The sequence below is a fragment of the Panthera pardus genome, unplaced genomic scaffold, assembly GCF_024362965.1.
Source record: "Panthera pardus isolate Hobbes unplaced genomic scaffold, ASM2436296v1 HiC_scaffold_11, whole genome shotgun sequence".
NCBI classification, from domain to species: domain Eukaryota; kingdom Metazoa; phylum Chordata; class Mammalia; order Carnivora; family Felidae; genus Panthera; species Panthera pardus.
Genome location: NW_026526666.1, coordinates 73,541,292 through 73,562,262, shown reverse-complemented (window position 1 = coordinate 73,562,262; position 20,971 = coordinate 73,541,292). Strand labels below are relative to the sequence as shown.

At 40.0% G+C, this 20,971-nt stretch overlaps 1 protein-coding gene across 12 annotated transcripts in view; it reads left to right on the top strand.

Moving 5' to 3' along the window:
* Positions 1-20,971, top strand: part of CCDC30 (coiled-coil domain containing 30) — a 132,925-nt gene that overhangs the window by 86,559 nt on the left and 25,395 nt on the right. For all 12 annotated transcript variants that reach the window (XM_019429207.2, XM_019429211.2, XM_019429208.2 and 9 more), the window contains 4 exons: positions 28-237; positions 3,856-4,010; positions 15,312-15,477; positions 16,325-16,437. In XM_019429207.2, coding sequence (XP_019284752.2) covers positions 28-237; positions 3,856-4,010; positions 15,312-15,477; positions 16,325-16,437 — 644 coding nt within the window. The remainder of the gene's footprint in view (positions 1-27; positions 238-3,855; positions 4,011-15,311; positions 15,478-16,324; positions 16,438-20,971) is intronic.

Below are 20,971 nucleotides of genomic sequence, written 5' to 3'. Positions count from 1 at the left end.
TCACTCTTGTTTATTCTCCTCCTCTAGATCAAAATTGAACTAAAGCAGGCCCAGCAGAAGTTATTAGAGGGTACAAAGATGTGCTCTTCACTCACGGCAGAATGGAAGCACGGTCAGCAGAAAATCAGGGAACTGGAGCTGGAGGTACTTAAACAGGATCAGAGCATTAAATCACAGGACAACCTGAAGGAAAAGCTGGCTCAAGAGAAATCAAAAGTCGCTGATGCAGAGGAAAAGGTAATTATCCTCATGCTTAGTAAGTACCATACGCTGGATACCAGTACTAAAATGCTGTTTCCCTAAGGATTCCCTGATGCACACTTCATAGAATTCCAGGGTTTTTCTTTGCTCTTCCATGCTTTCCTCTCTTTTGACTTCACCTGCTCCTGCAGTTCCAGTAAATCTCATGTTTCTTTAAACTGCATGAACTTGAAAAGGTAAGGGTCTGTAAAGCTATAGCATGAACTTAAAGTAACTGACTGAAACCATATGACTTTTGTTTTATACTTTCAACTTTTAAAAGACTTACTCTCCTCTCATTTGGATTGTCTCTCTCTATGGTTTTTATTTTATAATTTGGGGGTGGATTCGTGTTGTGAAATGAACCATTTTGAAATAATGCCCCTGCATTTTAGATTCGCTAACACCAGGTGGCAGTAGTATGCAACAGTTGCATATTTTGATCTGTGGGTTTGAGTCAAATCTCACGTAAAAAATAAATCCTTAAATAAATAAATAATGTAATCCAACAGTATAAATATGAAACAAACATCAAAAAGCAGATGACAGCAATCTTAATTATGCTCAAAAGCCTAATTTTGAGCTAAAGAAACCAGAACAAAAGACTTCATACTATGTAATTTCATTTATAAGAGGTTCAAGAAGAGACAAAACTAAACAGATGAACATAAGGGAAGGGAAGCAAAAATAATATAAAAACAGGGAGGGGGACAAAACATAAGAGCCTCAAACATAGAGAACAAACAAAGGATTGCTGGAGGGGTTGGGGGGGCGGGCAATGGGCTAAATAGGTAGGGGCATTAAGGAATCTACTCCTGAAATCGTTGCATTATATATACTAACTAACTTGGATGTAAATTAAAAAATAAATAAATTATTTAAGAAAAAAAGAATGACAAAATAAGCTACGGTCAGAGGATGTTGGTTGTCTTTATGAGGGTTATTAACTGGGAGAGGATGAGAGGGACTCTTCCATGGTGCTGGGCGCATTCTTTATCTTAGCGTGGGAAGTGGTCATATAAGTAACTTCATTCAGTATGCTTCAAGATATGTGCATTTTATGTATGTTGGTACTCCATTAAAAAAGTAGTTGGCTGGGGCGTCAGGGTGGCTCAGTTAAGCATCCGACTCTTGATCTTGGCTCAGGTCATGATTTCATAGTTCATGGAAGTCAGCCCCAGATCAGGCTCTGTGCTGACAATGCAGAGCCTGCTTGGGATTCTCTCTCTCTCCCTCTCTCATGACCCTCCCCTGCTCATGCTCTCCCTCTTTCAAAATAAATAAACTTAAAAACAAGAAGTAGTTGGTAAAACTGATACAGATTAGTAAAAAACTCTAAATTTAGACAGTACTAAATACTGGTGAGGATTTTGTGCAACAGGGACTCATATATTGACTGCAGTTGGAAGAGTAAATTAGCATAAACACTTTGGAAAGCAATTGGCATTTGCATCTAATTAGGTTAAAGACGTGTGTATCATACAACCCAATGCTTCTACTACTGGGCATAAATACTAGAAAAAGTATTATACTGCACAGAGGTATCAGGAGACAGGAATACAATCAGTTTTGTAGAAATATTGTTCCAAATAGCAGAAAATTGGAAGCAACCCAAACGTCCCCTGACATAATATCAAATAAATAAACTGTATATTTACACAATAGCATACAACAGTGAAAATAAATGAATTACAGGTACAAGCTGTAGTTCAATATATATTGAATAAAAAATCAGGGGCACCTGGGTGGCTCGGCTGGTTAAGCGTCCGACTCTTGATTTTGGCTGAGGTCATTACCTCACAGTTTGTGAGTTCGAGCCCCATATCGGTCTCTGCACTGGCAGTGTGGAGCCTGCTTCGGATTCTCTCTCTGCCCCTCTCTTGCTCGTATTCTCTCTAAATAAATAAATAAATAAATAAATAAATAAATAAATAAACAAACATTTTAAAAAATCACCAAAAACACGGTATGATTTCATTGATTCAGAGGTCCAAATTATGTAAAGTAAAAGCCACGTTACACAGATTATATATTAAAGAAAAAGCAAGGAAATGATTAACCCAAAACTCAAGATAATTGGTTTTCTCAAGTGAGGAGGGAAGGGGGATAATTGACAAGGTCCCAGAGTAGACTTTAAAAGTATTGGAAATGTTCTTTTCTTAACTGGGTGACAGGTTCAAAAGTCTGCATATGTCCCTGATAGAGAAGCCAATGGGGTGGTGATATTTGCCTCTGTGGAATTAAGAGTGAATATCTGTAAGGAAGCATTTTCCCTTTGTAGGACTAAACAGGGGCAGCTCAGAGGAACTTGAACTGGCCGCGGATGACTGGCCGCCCACTGCCATTGCCCTCGAATCATTCTGCATTTCTGCATCTTCACCTCTCCTATAGTTTGTGGGTTCTGCCAGGACCTAGGGCTGGTGCACAAAGCCCTGCTCTTAAAAAGGGGGCTGCCGTGCACTGGCGTTCACGAGTGTTTGTGGGGACTGTGGTGCCAAACCGTCATAAAGAATGCATTTTTAGATCAGGAATACATTCAGGAGACAACAGCTATTCTGCTAAGAACTACTCATTCAGCAGATATTTATTGAGCACCTACTATGTACCAGTCACAACTTAGGGTGACACAAAGGTTCATAAAAATATGTAAACAAATTAAAAGGAGACTTATCTAATAAAAAAAGTTTTAATGAAGCTTTTAATCTAACATGTAAATTCTAAAATAAAATTATACATCTCTCTTTCAAATTCATAAATCTTATTGTTAGTCCTACCAGTGCATTAAAGAGCATATTACTGGTGCGAGGTGATACGCTAACAGGAACTCGATTTGTAAGAGACTCCTACTTCGTTTTAAGATCTTATCCTGAATCTAGTCACACATGGAGAAACTAGACACAATCCTACATTGCTGTTGGAAGTGTAAATTGGCCTAATACCTATGGAGCCAGCTTGGCATTATCTATTAAACAAACAAATAATAGTAATCTTTGCCCTAGCAAACCCACATCTTGTAATGTATTCTAGAGATTTGTTGATAACAGCAAAAGATTGGAATCAATTTAATTGTCCATCAGTAGGGGTCTACTTAAATAAGTTATAATGTATCCTTATATATGCAGCTGTAAAAGAGAGGGCGATTCTACATAAACATATAATATGGAAAAATCACCAAGTGTATTTTTATTTACAAAAAGCAAGCTGCATAAGTATATATGGTATGCCATCATTTGTGTAAAAAAATATGTATATGAAGGAGAACTGTATAATAGTATTTATTTATATAGGCATAAATAAATCCCTGGAAGGGTACGTAAGAAACTAATACCAGGAATTGTGTATTTAGTGGAGGAAAAGTGGCAGGAAGACAGGATAAAGATGGGAAGGAGTTTTCACTGCATAGCTTCGTTTACCCAAACATACATTAAATTACGCGAATGTATCATGTAGTGTCAAACTTAGGTAACTTATTTTAAAATTAAATCTAGCCACATTCTCTGCTTTAGATCAGATTTGTTTGTTAGCACTATGTTTGCTAGTTACTCATCCAGCACTTCCCTGATTGGAAAAAAAAGGTCATGCTTAATGTTTTATTTGTGAAATTTTTCCTTCAAGATTTTGGATCTGCAGCAGAAATTAGAACATGCTCATAAAGTCTGTCTCACAGACACTTGTATTTCGGGACAGAAGCAACTAGAGGAAAGGATAAAGGAAGCACTAGAAAATGAAGCTAAGACAAAGCAACTATATGAGGAGGAACAACAGAAGAGGTAAGAGGAGCAAAGATGTCAGTTTCCCATGGGCCAACCTGATTGAGTTTAGCAGGAATGTCAGTTTACGGATGTATTTCCTCTGTGTTCCCACTGAAGTGAAGTACATTACACAACTTCTTGTATATAGCACTCGTTACACTGTATTCGAATTGTTTTTCCTGTTTGCCTTTCACAAAAGAGTGTCAGATTCTTAAGGGCAGGGGTTATTTCTTGTTGCTCTGAGCCAGGTGCACGGGGTGCACGAGTAAATTTTCTTGAATGACTAGATTACCTATGAAATATGATACTCTGGGCTTTGCTTTTCCAACTCTAACATGATTGGCATAAACTGCAAACTAAAGGAAATTGATTTTTGTATTTATCACCTGATTTCCTTGAAAGAAATTCCAAGTACTTTACAGACCTCTTAATCATCAGTAATCTGTCACCAAATAGGAGCTTTCATTTTTTTCTAAAATTATTATGATTACTATTAGAATTCTTACTTAAATGATCTTCCTGGATGCCCTAAACTTCAGTAACTGATGCTTCTTATTTCTATGGCACTGAAGAGTGAACCACGTATGCTTTAAGAAAAATATGGTTGTAGCCACTGAAAAGACATGCAGACATTCACATATATAATGAAGCTCAGAAATTTATTTTCAGCTTTAGCTAAAAGCTCTAACATCAGCCCTGGCACTAAAAGGTACTCAGTAAATACTTAGTGAATGAATAATGTGTAAGTAAGTAAATGAATGAACGTATGAATGAATAATGAGCTCACTCAGGGAAGTACAGCAGAACAATACTTGTCTCACTGCTACAGCCAACAGGACGGCAGACCATCCTGTTGTAATACACCTAGATCCTGAATAAACTATAGTAAGTATACCTTTTAAGTGTTGCCCACAATAAAGCAAGAGAAAGTGCTAAGAGCAAACATACAATAAGCTACAACAAAAATGATGAACGGGGCAAACAAGCTTCTAAGTCAGGGGGCAAATAATAATATCAGCCCCAGGTTTGAGAGAAGGAGCTGAGGAAGTTTGCCCCAAGGGGGAAGAGGTGAACTAGAGATTCTAATATTAAAGCTGGGAAGCTTGAAGGAGCTGAAGGGTTCCCAAACAGGCAGCCCCCTGGCTTTCCCAAATTATCTCTGGAGGAAAACAACCCCAATTTAGATATTAAAGATTCCCATATTTGTTTTTAATTTTTTTTTAATGTTTATTTATTTTTGAGACAGAGAGAGACAGAGCATGAACGGGGGAGGGTCAGAGAGAGAGGGAGACACAGAATCTGAAGCGGGCTCCGGGCTCTGAGCTGTCAGCACAGAGCCCGACGCAGGGCTCGAACCCACGGACGGGGAGATCCTGACTTGAGCCGAAGTCGGACGCTTAACAGACTGAGCCACCCAGGCGCCCCTAAAGATTCCCATATATTAAGTTTAGTCAAATGTAAGCTTACAATGAAAAATCAGCAAATAACACAAGGAAGCTGGCTACCATAAATGATAGTCGGTAGAAACAACAAACACCAGAGTTGTAACCCCCAAGAACTCCAGCAGCTAGAATTATGAATAATAGATTGTAAAACAACTCTATGAAGTTTTTAAAGAAACACAATATGAAGGAACCCTCATACACTGTTGGTAGGAATGTAAATTGGTGCCGCCACTGTGGAAGACAGTATGGAGGTTCCTCAAACAATTAAAAATAAAACTATCATATGATCCAATAATTCTACTACTGGGTATTTACCCAAAGAAAATGAAAAAACATTAATTTGAAAAGATACACACATTCCTATGTTTATTGCAGCATTATTTATAATAGCCAAGATATGGAAGCAACCTACATGCCCATTAGTAGACAAATGGGTAAGGAGGATGTGATGTGATGTGTGTGTGTACCATACATAACGGAATATTATGCAGTCATAAAAAAGGATCCGATCGTGCCATTTGCAACAAATTGGATGGACCTGGAGTGTATTATGCTAAGTGAAATAAATCAGACTGAGAAAGAGAAATACCATATGACTTCACTCATATGTGAAATCTAAAAAAAACAAATGAACAAACAAAAAGCAAAATTGGACCTATAAATACAGAGAACAAATTGAGGATTGCCAGAGGGAAAGGGGGTAGGGACATGGGCAAAATGGGTGAAGGGGTGTGGGAGATAAAGGCTTCCAGTTATGGGATGGATAAATCATAGGAATAAAGCAGCATAAGGAATATAGTCAATGGTATTGTGATCGCATTGTATGATGACAGACTGTCGCTACACTTTTGGTGAGAACAGCATAATGTATAAACTTGTTGACTCACTATGTTGCTATGTTGTACACCTAAAACTCATGTAATATTGTGTGTCAACTATAAGTAAAATAACACAATTAAAAAATAACTCAAAGAAAAACATTTTTTAAAAAGGGACAAAAGATGTAATTCAAGAATTGAACAAGGAAAACGGCTATTTAACTTTCCCGAAACTAGGTTTTTTGTGTCTAAAGTGGGATTAGTAATACCAGCTCTATGCATCTCCTGTGAAGACTGGCTGAGATGAAATATGTTGAAGTAATATTTAAGCTAGCTATAAGAAAATGGAATACTGTAGGGTAGGGAAATTCTTCTCTACAAAAAGAATAATATAGTATACATTGTTTCAAAACCTGGAGGGAAGCAAGTCCAATTTAGATATTTAGATTATAACCTACTTTTTTCACTGTTCTATTTATCTTCTTTTAAATCTTCTAGAACATTATTTTCACAATGTATCATAATGAATTTAATCCGTTAATGCTGGATATTTACATTTTTCCCAGCTTCTTGCTATAATAAACGATACAATATTTTATCCTTGTAGTCAAATTTTTGTGCACATCCTTTACTACTTCCTTGGAATAAATTCTAGCAAGTACAATTGTAATTATAACTACTTATATGAAATTAAATTATTAAAGAGCTATATAAAATAAAAAGCATAAATCCTTCAGATTTCTGTTCTTTGGCAGTAACCACTTCAAGTGATCAGATTTTTTCTATGCATATGCGCATATTTTTTGTTGTTCTTATTTTGTTAACATAAGTTGAGCCATTTAAATTATATTGCTTTGGAATTTGCCTTTTTCACCTAACAATATTACATGGGCAACCTTTTAGCCACTTAAGAGCTACAAAATCTTAGACAAGTTTATCTTTTCAGTGCCTGTCTGTACCAACTTCATAAGATCATTGTGTGAGTTATTGTGTGATGATTGAATGAGTTATAAGTGGTTGGTTGGCTTATATTATCAGTATATGGCACATAGTAAGCACTTGTATCAGTCCAGGTTCAATCAGAATAGAACTAGTAGGAGAAATATATGTTTAGTAAGAGATTTGGTATGGGGATTTGCTCTTTTTTTTTTTTTTTTTTTTAAGAGAGAGAGCACGCACAAGCTGGGGAGAGGGGCAAAGGGAGAAAGAGAGGATCTCATGCAGTTTCCACATTCAGCACAGAGCCCTATGGGGGCCTTGATCCCACAACCCTGGGATCATGACCTGCTCGGAAATCAAGAGTCAGAAGCTCAACTGACTGAGCCACCCCGGCGCCCCAGGGGTTTGGTCTCTCATGCAGTTGTGAGCAGGGCTACACAGCCTGTAAGGCTGTCTTCATTCGTCTTATGCTGGAGCTTGAAGTCCACTCAGGAAGTGAAGATGGGTACCACAGGAGGGAGAGCAATGTCAAGCTAAACCTATGAGCACAGGATGAACCCATGTCAGTTCTCCCTACCTCCAAACCTGATAAAGTAGGCGTCCTGCAGGAGAAGATGGCCCCCTCATCAAGGACCTAAACGGACACCTGGCCCAGGAGCTGGGGAAGGTGAGGGAGGACCCGAGGGAAGGTGGAGAAGTTGCAGGCCTGGCTGTTGCCTCATGCAGAGGTGAGCAGCAGATACCTGGTGATGGGGATGAGCTACAAAAGCACTTGGTCCGACTTTCCAAGTGTAAAATCCAAAGTGCTTCACTTCCGCCCTCCATCCCCTGCACCAGTAAACTCTACGTCTTGTAGCCCACTCTAATAGAAACATACACGGAGGTCATGCCTAGCCAAGCTGACACATTACCAGCCACTACTAAAAAGGTGCTGTTGGGGTGCCTGGGTGGCTCAGTTGGTTAAGCAGCCGACTTTGGCTCAGGTCATGATCTCATGGTCCGTGGGTTCGAGCCCCGTGTCAGGCTCTGTGCTGACCGCTCAGAGCCTGGAGCCTGTTTCAGATTCTGTGTCTCCCTCTCTCTCTGCCCCTCCCATGTTCATGCTCTGTCTCTCTCTGTCTCAAAAATAAATGTTAAAAAAAAAAATTAAAAAAAAAAAGGTGCTGTTACTATTCTTGCAATATTTTATGTTATTTTTGTTACTATTGCCATCATCATCTTCAGTAAAGTGAGAACTGTTCATTTTTGCCAGAACAAAATGTTTGGGGATGAGGGAAGTAGCAAGAAAAGGAGGCGAGAAAGGTAAGCTTGACCTGGGTCCTGCTGGACCTAACAAGCCACATAAAGGACCTTGGACATGTTCATGGAAGACACTGGTCCACAGCTTTTGTTTCCTGTAAGGTCTAGATCTGGTTTTGGTATTAGGGTGATGCTGGTGTCATAGAATTGAGTAAGTGTCCCCTCTTCTTTGCTTTTTCTGGAAGAGATTGTAAAGAATTGCTATCATTCCTTTTCCTCCTCCTCCTCCTCCTCCTCCTCCTCCTCCTCCTCCTCCTCCTTTTTAAAAATGTTTACTTATTTATTTTTTGAGAGCGAGAAAGTGCAAGTGTGAGCAGGGATGGGGGGCAGAGAGAGGAGAGAGAGAGAGAATCTCAAGCAGGCTCCACACTGTCAGAGCGGAGCCTGACGCGGGGCTCAATATCACAAACTGTAAGATCATCACGTGGGCCAAAATCAAGAGTCAGGAGCTTAACAGATGGAGCCACCCAGGTGCCCCAACATTATTTCTTCTTTAAACGTTTGGTTGATGGGGCACCTGGGCGGCTCCGTTGGTTAAGTATCCGACTTCGGCTCAGGTCATGACCTCGCGGTCCGTGACTTTGAACCCGCGTCAGGCTCTACGCCGTCAGTTCAGAGACTGGGGCCTGCTTCGGATTCTGTGTCTCCCTCCCTCTCTGCCCCTCCCCCTTTTATGCTCTGTCTCTCTCTGTCTCTCAAAAACTGAATAAATGTTAAAAAAAATTTTTTTTAATAAATAAATAAATAGAAATAAATGTTTGGTTGAATTCACCAGTGAAATCACCCGGGCTTACTGCTCTATTTTTGGAAAGTTATTAAATATTGATTTAATTTCTTTAATAAGTATAGGCCTATTCAGAATATCTATTTCTCCTTGTGTAAGAGCTGTTAGATTGTGTCTTTCAATGAATCAGTCCATGTCATACAAGTTATCAGATGTGTAGGCATAGAGGGGTGCCTGGGTGGCTCAGTCAGTTAAGCATCCAACTTCAGCTCAGGTCATGATCTCACAGTCCGTGGGTTCGAGCCGCGCGTCAGGCTCTGTGCTGACAGCTCGGAGCCTGGAGCCTGCTTGGGATTCTGTGTCTCCCTCTTTCTCTGCCCCTCCCCTGCTCATGCTCTGTCTCTCTCTGTCTCAAAAATAAATAAAAACATTAAAACAAAAATTTTTTTAAAAATGTGTAGGCATAGAATTGTTCAAAATATTCCTTTATTGTCCTTTTAATGTCCATAGGATCAGTTGTGATGGTTCCTCTTTCATTTCTGACGTTAGTAAATTGTGCCTTCTTTGTTTCTTGATTAGCCTGGCTAACGATTTGCCAATTTCATTGATCTTTTCAAAGAACCAGTTTCATTGTATTTCTCTATTGTTTTCCTGTGTTCAATTTCACGACTTTCTGCTCTGATTTTTGTTACTTCTTCTGCTTTCTTCAGGATTATATTGATCTTCTTTCTCTAGTTTCCTAACATGGAAGCTTAAATTATTGATTTTTGATCTTTTCTTTTATAATATTTGCATTTAATGCTGTTAAGTTTCCCTCTAAGCACAGCTTTTGTTTCCTCTCACAAATTTTGTAAGTTGTATTTTCATTTTCATGTAAAATATTTATAATTCATAATATTTTTAAAACTTCTCTCAAGACTTCTTCTTTGACATGTATTATTTAGTAATCTCCAAATATTTGAGGATTTTCCAGCTATCTTTCTGTTATCGATTTTTAGTTCCATAATATTATTGTAAACAGTTGTGTGGCATTCTGTAACACAAATATATTATAATTTATGTGAAATGCTTTTTAGATATTTTTGCTGTTACAAATAATGATGTAACAAATATCCTTGTACATAGACTCGATGATAAGTGGTATACAAAGGGAGGCTTAGGATGCTGTGATAGTGCATAGCAGAGACACCTCATCTGGTCTGGGGAACTCAAGAAAGCCTTCCTCAAAGAAAGCTATTCGAGCTGAGTGAGAGGTATTTGGGATGGATGGCTAAAAGAGAATATTAGGGAAAGGAAGGTCTGGAAGAGGAAGATAAGGAAAAGGAGTTGCAAGGAAGGAATAAGTATAGAGGATGACTTATTTCAGGAAGTGAAAAAAAGCTCATTTTGCCTGGAGCAAAATGCTTGGGGGTAGAGGGAGGGCAAGAGAAAGAGGCTAGAAGGGTAAGCTAGCTCACAAGCCATATTGAAGTGTTTGGACTACATGATATGATGAGATTGTGGTTTAGAAGGACCACTCTGATTGCTATATAAGGGATAGATTGAAAGAGAGGTTAAGGCTATTGGGGAGACAGAGAGTTTTATCAATCCACTGATTTCTTAATTTCTTTTTCCTTTTTTGGCTGGGTATAGTATATGTTATTGATGGTAATGACAAGGTAGGGTTCCCCAAGTCCCTCCCCTTCTTCAGGAGGCCTAGGATAGAAACTGTGGAGGTCAAATGATTCTCAGTGTGTTAAGGGATGCATTGGGGCAATGACTCCCCAACAGTCCTTCCTCTTGCTCTCGCTGGGACTGGTGGTCCAGGAGGCTCTTACTCCTTGGAGGCCATGTGGACCCTAAGGTCTGCCACCCAGTTGGTGTAGCCAAATTCATTGTCATACCAGGAAATGAGCTTGACAAATTCGTCACTAAGAGCAATGCCAGCCCCAGCATCGAAGATGGAAGAGTGGGTGTCACTGTTAAAGTTGCAGGAGACAAGCTGGTCCTCAGTGTAGCCCTGAATGCCCTTGAGGGGACCCTCCAATACCTGCTTCACCACCTTCTTGATATTGTCATATTTGGCAGCTTTCTCCAGGTGGCAGGTCAGATCCACAACTGATGCATTATGGGTAGGGACACAGAAGGCCATGCCAGTGAGCTTTCACTCAGCTGGGATGACATTGCCTGCAGCCTTGGTGGCACCAGTAGAAGTAGGGATGATGTTCTGGGCAGCCCACGGCCATCACACCACAGCTTCCCAGAGGGGCTGTCCGTGGTCTTTCAAAGGGCAGTGATGGCATGGACTATGATCATAAGTCCCTCCACAATGCCTAACGTCATCATGGATGACCTTGGCCAGAAAGGCCAAGTGATTTGTGGTGGAGGAGGCATTGCTGACAATCTTGAGGGAATTGTCGACCTTCTCATGGTTCATGCCCATCACAAACATGGGGTCATCAGGAGAAGGGGCAGAGGTGATGACCCTCTTGACCCCACCCTTCAAGTAAGCCCCAGCCTTCTCCAGGGTGGTGAAGACCCCAGTGGACTCCACAACATACTCAGCACCAACATCACCCTATTTGATGTTGGCGGGATCTTGCTCCTAGATGATGGAGATTGCGGATGCCTGGGTGGCTCAGTCAGTTAAATGTCCAACTTCAGCTCAGGACTTGATCTCACAGTTTGTGGGTTTGAGCCCCACATCAGGCTCTGTGCTGATAGCTCAGAGCCTGGAGCCTGCTTTGGATTTTATGTTTCCCACTCTCTCTCTCTCTCTCTCTCTGCCCCTCTCCCACTCATGCTCTGTCTCTCTCTCTCCCTCTATCTCTCAAAAATAAAATAAACATTAAGATTTTTTTAAAAAAGAAGATGGTGATGGGCTTTCCACTGATGACAAGTTTCCCATTCTCAGCCTTGATTGCGCCATGAAATTTGCCATGGGTGGAATCATAGTGGAACGTGTAGACCATGTAGTTGAGGTCAATGAAGGGGCATTGATGTTGACAGTATCCACTTTGCCATAGTTAAAAGCAGCCCTGGTGACCAGGTGCACAATAGGGTAGGGCCACATTTGTTTACTCTAACCATCACCACCATATCTGGGGGATGCAGCTGGCACTGTACCAGGAAATGTGGCCATCTGTCGAGTGGGGAGGAGCAGAGAGCTTTCTTAATTTCACTCATTGGCATAGCTGGTTTATTTGTTAGTCTTTGTTCAAGCTATATGTAATATAGGAGTTAATTTCTAACATATTTGTGAGTTGCTCTTTAAATGTTGACTTCCTATATTTCAATGCCGTTTTCCAACTCCTAAATTCTATTGAGGTAACTCAACTTTCTTTAATTCTAGCAGTTTAAAATTTCCCTTTCAGCCCCAAAGCTTTTCTCTTAGTCTGGCCCCTTGATCAGAAATTCAGAATGGAACCAAAAATGGGAATGCAAGCTGGTGCAGCCACTCTGGGAAACAGTATGGAGGGTCCTCAAAAAACTAAAAATAGAACTACCCTACGACCCAGCAATTGCACTACTAGGTATTTATCCACGGGATACAGGTGTGCTGTTTTGAAGGGACACATGCACCCCTATGTTTATAGCAGCACTATCAACAATAGCCAAAGTATGGAAAGAGCCCAAATGTCCATCAATGGATGAATGGATAAAGAAAATGTATACACACACACACACACACACACACACACACACACACACACACAATGGAGTATTACTCGGCAATCAAAAAGAATGAAATCTTGCCATTGCAACCACGTGGATGGAACTGGAGGGTCTTATGCTAAGTGAAATCAGTCAGAGAAAGACAAAAATCATATGACTTCACTCATATGAGGTCTTTAAGAGACAAAACAGATGAACATAAGGGAAGGAAAACAAAAATAATATAACAGGGAGGGGGACAAAACAGAAGAGACTCATAAATATGGAGAACAAACTGAGGGTTACTGGAGGGGTTGTGGGAGGCGGGATGGGCTAAATGGGTAAGGGGCACTAAAGAATCTACTCCTGAAATCATTGTTGCACTATATGCTAACTCATTTGGATGTAAATTTTAAAAAATAAAAAATAAAATTAAAGAAAAAGAATAATAAAGAAAGAATGGAACCAAAAAGAAGTGGACATACAGGTGGTTGACAGAAACCACTGGATCCCCTGACATTCACTGAAAACACTTTGCTCTCTGAATTACTTGGTCCATTTTCTCTTTTGTATATCTAGGAGAATTTACCAACAGGCACTTTGGAAATGAGAATGAAGTGAAGAATATAATTTACAAAACATACCTGACAATGCATCATGACAGTAATTTCTCAAATAAGGATGGGCATATATTATATATATGTATATATGTATATATACTTATGTATACATACTTACTGGCTACACATATATATATACATATATATCCAAAGGTATATATCCAGATAGCATGCACACAAATCATTTTTCATGTTAATGAAGATCTCTGAACCTCCCCCAAAAAAGATTCTTGTAAATACTTTGTTTTGTAGAGTTTTCAAAACAATTTTCAAAAAAATTGATGCCTTAAAGGAAAATCAAAGAACATATTAAAATACCTACACAAAGCAGATTCTTGAACATAGATGGCATGCCAAACTTTCATGACTAACAACATTGTGCTTTTAAATTTTAAATGTTGTTTTGAAAATTGCTTTTTACACACGCAATGGCATTTCATGTGCATAAAATATGTGGTAATCACAAAGTAGCCAAAAGTTCAGGACAGTCATTTTTAGGGTCACAAACATTCATGTTCCCCGAGTTTCTTCAGATGTATATGAAGAGAAGTATGGATTGAATATTGATATATATCTGAGGTAAAGTATTAAGCTTCAGCAGAGCACACAGAGATCAAAACCTCCTTGTTCGCCCAGATGAGCAGCAGTCAAATGTTTTCATCATTGGATTTTGTGAACAGAGACCCTTGATTAATCACATAAAGGCTCCTATAGTTTTAGCAAGTGGATGAAGAAAGAAGCCAAGTTGATCAGAGCAATGTACACTTCCCAGGAAATTTCAAAAGACATGCTTAATAGAAGCCCCTTGAACCAAAAAGAAAATTATATGTACGTATATATATACCTTTTGACAAAAGTAAACATATAGAATGGAATTTTCAAAAATAAACCAGGTATCAAAGTTTCAAAAAAAAAAAAAAGAAGTGGACAGTAATAGCTGGGAATTGCTCAGGTTTATAATGATGAAACAGGTGAAGGGGGTGGTGCTGGTGCAGGGGTGGATGTGAATGGGAGAAGTTCAGCTTAGAGAGCCTGTAAGCCTGCACTTAATATCGGGAACCATGACAGGAGCTGGAAGTGCTGGAGGTTGAGAGTGAGGAGTCCCACGTCTCAAATATCAATCTTTGCCAGTAAACCATCATTTTTTTCAGAAAACTGAAGTTAGAGAAAGGGAGCGCTTGTCCCGTCTCAGTACTTTAATGACCCAGCATGTAAGTGCTACCTCAGCATCCTCATCATATTCTTCTGGGTAATCTCCTAGATCCAAAGAGCCTTGTCGGAAATCTTCCACAACTATAGTCTGATGAGATTCCCTCTGAAGGAGTTAAGTACTTTTGGCCCTTTTGAAAAAGGGTGAATTTCCTCATCAAACACAGGCTCATTTATGATTCAGCTCCTGCAGCGTTAACATGTGTGCATTAGTATCAGTAGTGTTTGTAACTTACAACCCTATATTGAACCAAGAAAATCAAGGGACTCAACTTGTAAAGCAGTGAGGATGAGTAGAAATAAAAGAGGATTCAGGGTTAGAGCCCCACCTCCATCTTGTCCTAGCAAGTTAATTAAAACTCTCTGTTGCCACAGCTTCTTCTGTGAAATAAGGGGAGTTATTTTCTTTTTCAGAGGGGTGGTTTTTTTGTTTGTTTGTTTTGTTTTTTTGATGAATGAGAGAGAGAATTGAGAAAAGCCTCACAAAGGAGGTCCCCTGTGTCGGTCTCTTTATTTTATGGACACATACCCGACCTCATTGAACTAATAAAATCCCTTGTGATGGTATAACAATTTTAGGTCAAAGAATTTCATAAATCCGGTGTGATTTAATGTACATTAATTGCCCTCAGGAAACTCATAGATCAGAATGTAAATGAGCTACGAAAGCAAGTGAGAATCTTACAAGATAAAGGGAATCAACTGGAAATAACCAGTTCTCAGCAACAATCCAGAATTCAGCAACAGGAGGCCAAACTTAAAAAATACTTGGAAAACAAGAAAGAAAAATCGGATGAGGTAAGAAAGTAAATAAACATACTTTCTCAGTTTTCCTGTTTCCATAGACCCGAGTGATCTAATCATAGCTAATAATAGCTAGTAATGAGTGCCTAGCATTTCACCCCTTAGGTTTATCGGGAAAGCAGAAACTACTCTAGGTATTTCAAGCAAGAATGGGTTTAACACAGGGAATCACATGCTTACAAACTGTTGGAAGGGAGATGTAAGGGTGAGGAGAAGGTCAGAAAGAAATGCTGCTGGCCTTTATAACCCCAGTTCAGAAATCCCAGGGAGGGGCGCCCGGGTGGCTCCGTTGGTTGAGTGTCCGACTCTGGCTCAGGTCATGATCTCACAGTTTGTGAGTTCAAGCCCCACACAGGGCTCTCTGCTGTCAGTGCAGAGCCTGCTTCATATCCTCTGTCCTCTCTCTCCGCCCCTCCCCTGCTCATGCTCGCACGCTCTCTCTCTCTCTCTCTCTCAAAAATAAAACATTGGAAGGAAGGAAGGAAGGAAGGAAGGAAGGAAGGAAGGAAGGAAGGAAGGAAGGAAGGAAGGAAGGAAGGAAAGGAAAAGAAAATCCTAGGGAAACCAACTGCTGCAGCACCAGAATGGGAGATTTGCAGGAACACTCTCTGAAACCCCTGGAAAGGTCCCATCTGCTGGCAGCCCCTTCACCCACCTGCTAGTGCTAGAGGAGAACGGTGGGCTTTCCTCCCCCTGTGCTTTCCAAACTGTGTTCAAGTGCGTCTCATTCCCAGAAACTAAGCTGGAACTCTGCTATCAAGAAGGTCTGGGAAATGTAGTTTTCAGACTTCCAACCTTACAGCACAGAATGGTCTCATTTAAAAAAAATTTGTTTTTTCAGCATCTCAAGAGCAACGGAGAACTGTCGGAAAAGCTGTCCAAGTTGCAGCAAGAGAAGGAAGCACTGCGTAAAGAATATGCGCAACTTCTGAAGCAGATGGATGCCCATATGAGGTAAACAAAAAAAAGTTCTGGAAAGGGATTTCATGCCTTTTCCCAAATACACCCTTTTCATTTGCCTTCATGCTTTTATTCCCCTTCACATACTTTGCTCAGTCTGGACCACCCCCTCCCCATTTCAACCTTCATTTCAAATCCTAATTCTTAGACTAGGAGTCACCTTCTCCAAGAAGCCCACCTTTCTTTCTTTCTTTCTTTCTTTCTTTCTTTCTTTCTTTCTTTCTTTCTTTCATTTATTTTTGAGAGACAGCGTGAGACAGAGCACGAGTGGGGGAGGGGCAGAGAGAGAGGGAGACACCGAATCTGAAGCAGGCTCCAGGCTCTGAGCTATCAGCACAGAGCCCGATGCGGGGCTCAAACCCATGGACCATGAGATCATGACCTGAGCCGAAGTCGGACGCTTAACCGACTGAGCCACCTGGGCACCTCTCCAAGAAGCCTTTCTTGACCCCACCAGCCTGGGCTGGGTGAAGTACTCATTCTTTGTATCCTCCTCTTAGCCCTTTGCACATGCCTCTTTGTACTTATTTCAGAGCTTGCCACTTTGTCTTGAAATAGTGTGAGTTACTACCTGTCTTCCTCACCAGACTGTAGGCTTTTCAAGGGCATGGGCCATGGTCTTATTCATCTTTTTATCCATAGTTCTGATTATATAGTAGGTGCTCAATAAAAAATGTGTTTCTGAACTTCCTTCTCTTTCTGCCATTCACTGCTCATCATTCCACCAGATTCCTCCCACTCTCCTCCTCTCTGGAATGTAGCAGAGTAGTTCAGAGTATGGACTCTGGAGCCATATTGCCTGGGAACAAATCCTGGTTCTTCCAGAAACTAGCTGTGCGACCTTGGGTGAGTTATGTAACCTTTCTGTGCCTGAGGTCCCTCATCTTTAAAATGGGTAAAATAACAGCACTTACCTCAGAAAGTTGTTTTGAGAATTAAGTAAATCACTATATATAAAGCACTTACTTAGAACAGTGTTTAGCACACAGCTATTATCATATCTAGTTATTGTTCATTGTTTTTTCCGTGATCCACCTTTCTCCTACCAGCTCTGTAGTCTTCTGCTCTATTCCTTCCATTAGGCTGAAATTTCTTATTCTCTTGTGTTCTTACCTGCGTAATTATCACATTGATGAGAATGATTTAAAAACCCCTGTTTACTGCTGTAGAGCAGAGTGTTTTTAGAGTCACTGGTATCCCTTACCTTGCTTTGATCATCATAATACTGAAAAATGTAGAAACCATGGTCAGGGGAGGTTGTGGTTCAGTATGTGTGGTTCAGTTCATGCTGCTTACAAACCTAAAGCTAGAACTCAGTCGTCTAATAGGCTCTTTAGGGGCACCTGGGTGGCTGAGTTGGTTCAGTGACAGACTCTTGATTTCAGCTCAGGTCCTGGCCTCACAGTTTGTGAGTTCAAGCCCAGCTTTGGACTCTGCACTGAGAGTGCAGAGCCTGCTTGGGATTCTCTCTCTCCTCTCTCTCTTCTCTGCTCCTGCCCTGCCCTGCCCTGCTCACTCTCTGAATGAATGAATGAATGAATGAATGAATGAATAAATAAATAAATAAATAAATAAATAAATAAATAACTTTAAAAAAAAGTGAATAACCTATATAGGGCCCTTTCCACATCTTGCCTTGGTATTAGAGGGAGTTGAAAGAATGAAGTGTTAGGTCTAGGGCATATAAAATGCCATAATTCTTGACAAGTGAGTTGATCCTGAATCTAATATGTGTAGAAATTGCTTACCCAGAATCCTTTCTGTGTTTACTCCTAGTCTCTGTCATTTAAACATAGTTTTATGACTTTACTATCATAGCTTGGATAAAATTTTATATTCTCTTCCTCTTTTTTTTTTTTTTTTTTTTTGATGCAAAAAAGGTGATTTTATTAAAGCACAGGGACAGGACCCATGGGCAGGAAGAGCTCTCTACTGCAAGTGTGGAGGTGACCCTTTTATAGAGTCTGGGAAAGATAAAGTCAAGAGGAAGTTTCCAAAGAGACTTTCACATGCTAAAGACTTACTGGAAGCCTAGATATTGTCAAGCTAAAGTTGTTTATCTCTTTAGCAAAGCATTATCATTAAGACCGGAGGGAGTTCCTGGACTTTTGGCCATTGATGGGATTGCCTTTTTGTTGTAAACTGGTAGAGACTATTTGTTTTTTGTCCTTTCCTGTTTTGGGATAGCTGGGAGTGTCCAAGGACTATCATACATGTCCTACCTGCGGGGGTGGGGGGTTGCTGTTAGCCTGTACTTTACCCCCAGCTTGCCCCATGCTCCCCACTGAAAAATTTTGACCCTTAAATCTTTAAGGTTGTTGAAAGTGGAAGGTCTCATCTTCTGTAGCTTCTTCCTGCTGAGTAGGGGTGTAGAAATGTCCCTACCTATATGGGTCAATATTGTTCAGTTGGGGAAGGTATAGGGGAGTTACAAAAGACAGAGGCAGCTGAATCCAAGGTGGACAATGTGTATGAACCTTCCTGAGTAGAAAGGATCATCTGTTGGCTTGAAGTTATTGCAGTGATGGAGTCTTAGCACCAGGCAGAGAGACATGGCAGAAAACAGTAAAACATGATTAGAATAACTAGAAAGATTAGCCCAAACAAAAGTCCTTTGGTAGTTGACAAAAATCCTCCAGTCCAGAAATTTAACCAATCATTAAAGGGAAGAGAGGGATTGTTTCAAGCACCAATTCAAGTATTCATGTCAGTTAGAAATCCGGAAATATTTTTGTGGTCATCTGGAATGTATACACAGCATTTTGTTTTTATGAGAGTGCAAGTTTCACCTTGTGCAGCAGTTAAGACATCTAATACTATTCTATTTGGTAGAACTGCTCTATGCATAATGTTATTGAGAGTCATTGAAGGCTTTAACTGTGTAACAGGTGGTGTTTAACCATCACATAGACTCTGTTTTGTTTAGTAAGCAATTAGTCAATCAATAAAAGGTACTTTTATAGAAACAAGAAAAATACAGGTTAATGGTTAGAGCAAATTACAAACCCAGCGTTTACCAGTGCTACCAGTGAGATTTTTAGATGTCAGGCTTGAAGCATCCTCCAATGGGAGTGGGAACAGGCAGCAGGAATCAGATGGGTTTTTCTGATTAGTAATTCAGATGTCTCTTGTGATCCTTTTGAATGGCCCGTTTTAAGAAGGAATTGTTAGTATAAATTGGGGAAAGGAGAATGAAAAAGAAAGGTACAACCATCATAAGAGAAGTTTGAGCAAAAGTTTGAGGTCTTCCACGGGTTTACAAGAATAAGAAGGCACATTAGTTTGCTCATTGGTTTTCTGAAGGAGGTACAGGTTTTATTTTAGATATAGGAGCCCGTAAAGAGTGCCCCTCTAATTTTACTTCAGTGGGAGTATATGATATGACCCCGTAGGGGACCTTTTATTTTGGAGTGAAATTCCCTACTGTATTGGACTTTCAATTTACCAGGTCTCCTGGGTTTATATGGATGGGGTGGGTTTCTAGTAAATGTCAGATCAGGTTTAGGGAGACTATGGTTTGCATATCCACTTAAGAGATTTATGAGTTAACCTGGATAATTCAAGTGAATAACTTAATAAAGTGAATAATTTAATAAAGGACTATAGTCTTTATCTATTGATAGGTCTACAGGGAGAAAAGTCTTTTCATACAATCTTTGGGGAATCCATCCCGTTTTCCAGTTGTTTAGATAATCATATGCCCCTGGGGTTTTGTTATTATCAGCACAGAATAACAAGCAAGAAGATTGTCCATACCTGTGGTATTATGACAATTTTTCTGAAGTTTACCTCAAGTTGTCTAGTTTAGGCAAACAACATTTAAGACGATCAGAACTAGAATTTAACATCCGTAAAGGTGTGTTATTGAAACCTGTTATTGAAACCTCTAAAAACCCTCATTTCCAAAGACAGCCAAATGGAAACCAATTTGTTTGTAGAACAAGTCCAGTTTTAACAAACTTGGCCTAATTATTTACAGAAGTTCAGCAAGAACAGTTATTGATCATATATATCTTTTAAATTTTACTTTGCTGGAACTTTTTAGAAGGAATCTCCAGATTGAACTTTTTAGTAGCCTCTCCAGGCCAGAAGCCAAGCCAAGTACTTGCTGTCAGACATGCCTGCAACACCTGTAGATTTGGGCGAATTCCTCTTCACAAAGTGCCAAAGATATCCCGAGGTTCCTGCACCTGCCAGGAAGTGACATTCTTTACTCACCTGGTTAGGCTGCTGGGAACTTAGCCAAGGAGCTTTATGGCTGCATGTGTCATAAAGTCAACCTTAGTTCCTTTTAACTGTATGGTCATAACTGAGTCTATGCATGTCTCTCAAATATGACATTCCAGTTAAAGCCTTGGTAAAATTACCAATATTTCCAATGCTGTCCTGTTCCAAGGAGAACAGATTCTTATTGAACTTATGTAGCAGTGAGACATACACATAGAGACGGGACACCAAGGCTTTTCTTTACAGGAAGCAGTTTTATTTGTGCCAGCACAGGCTCAGCGGGCTAAGACCCAAAAGGCTG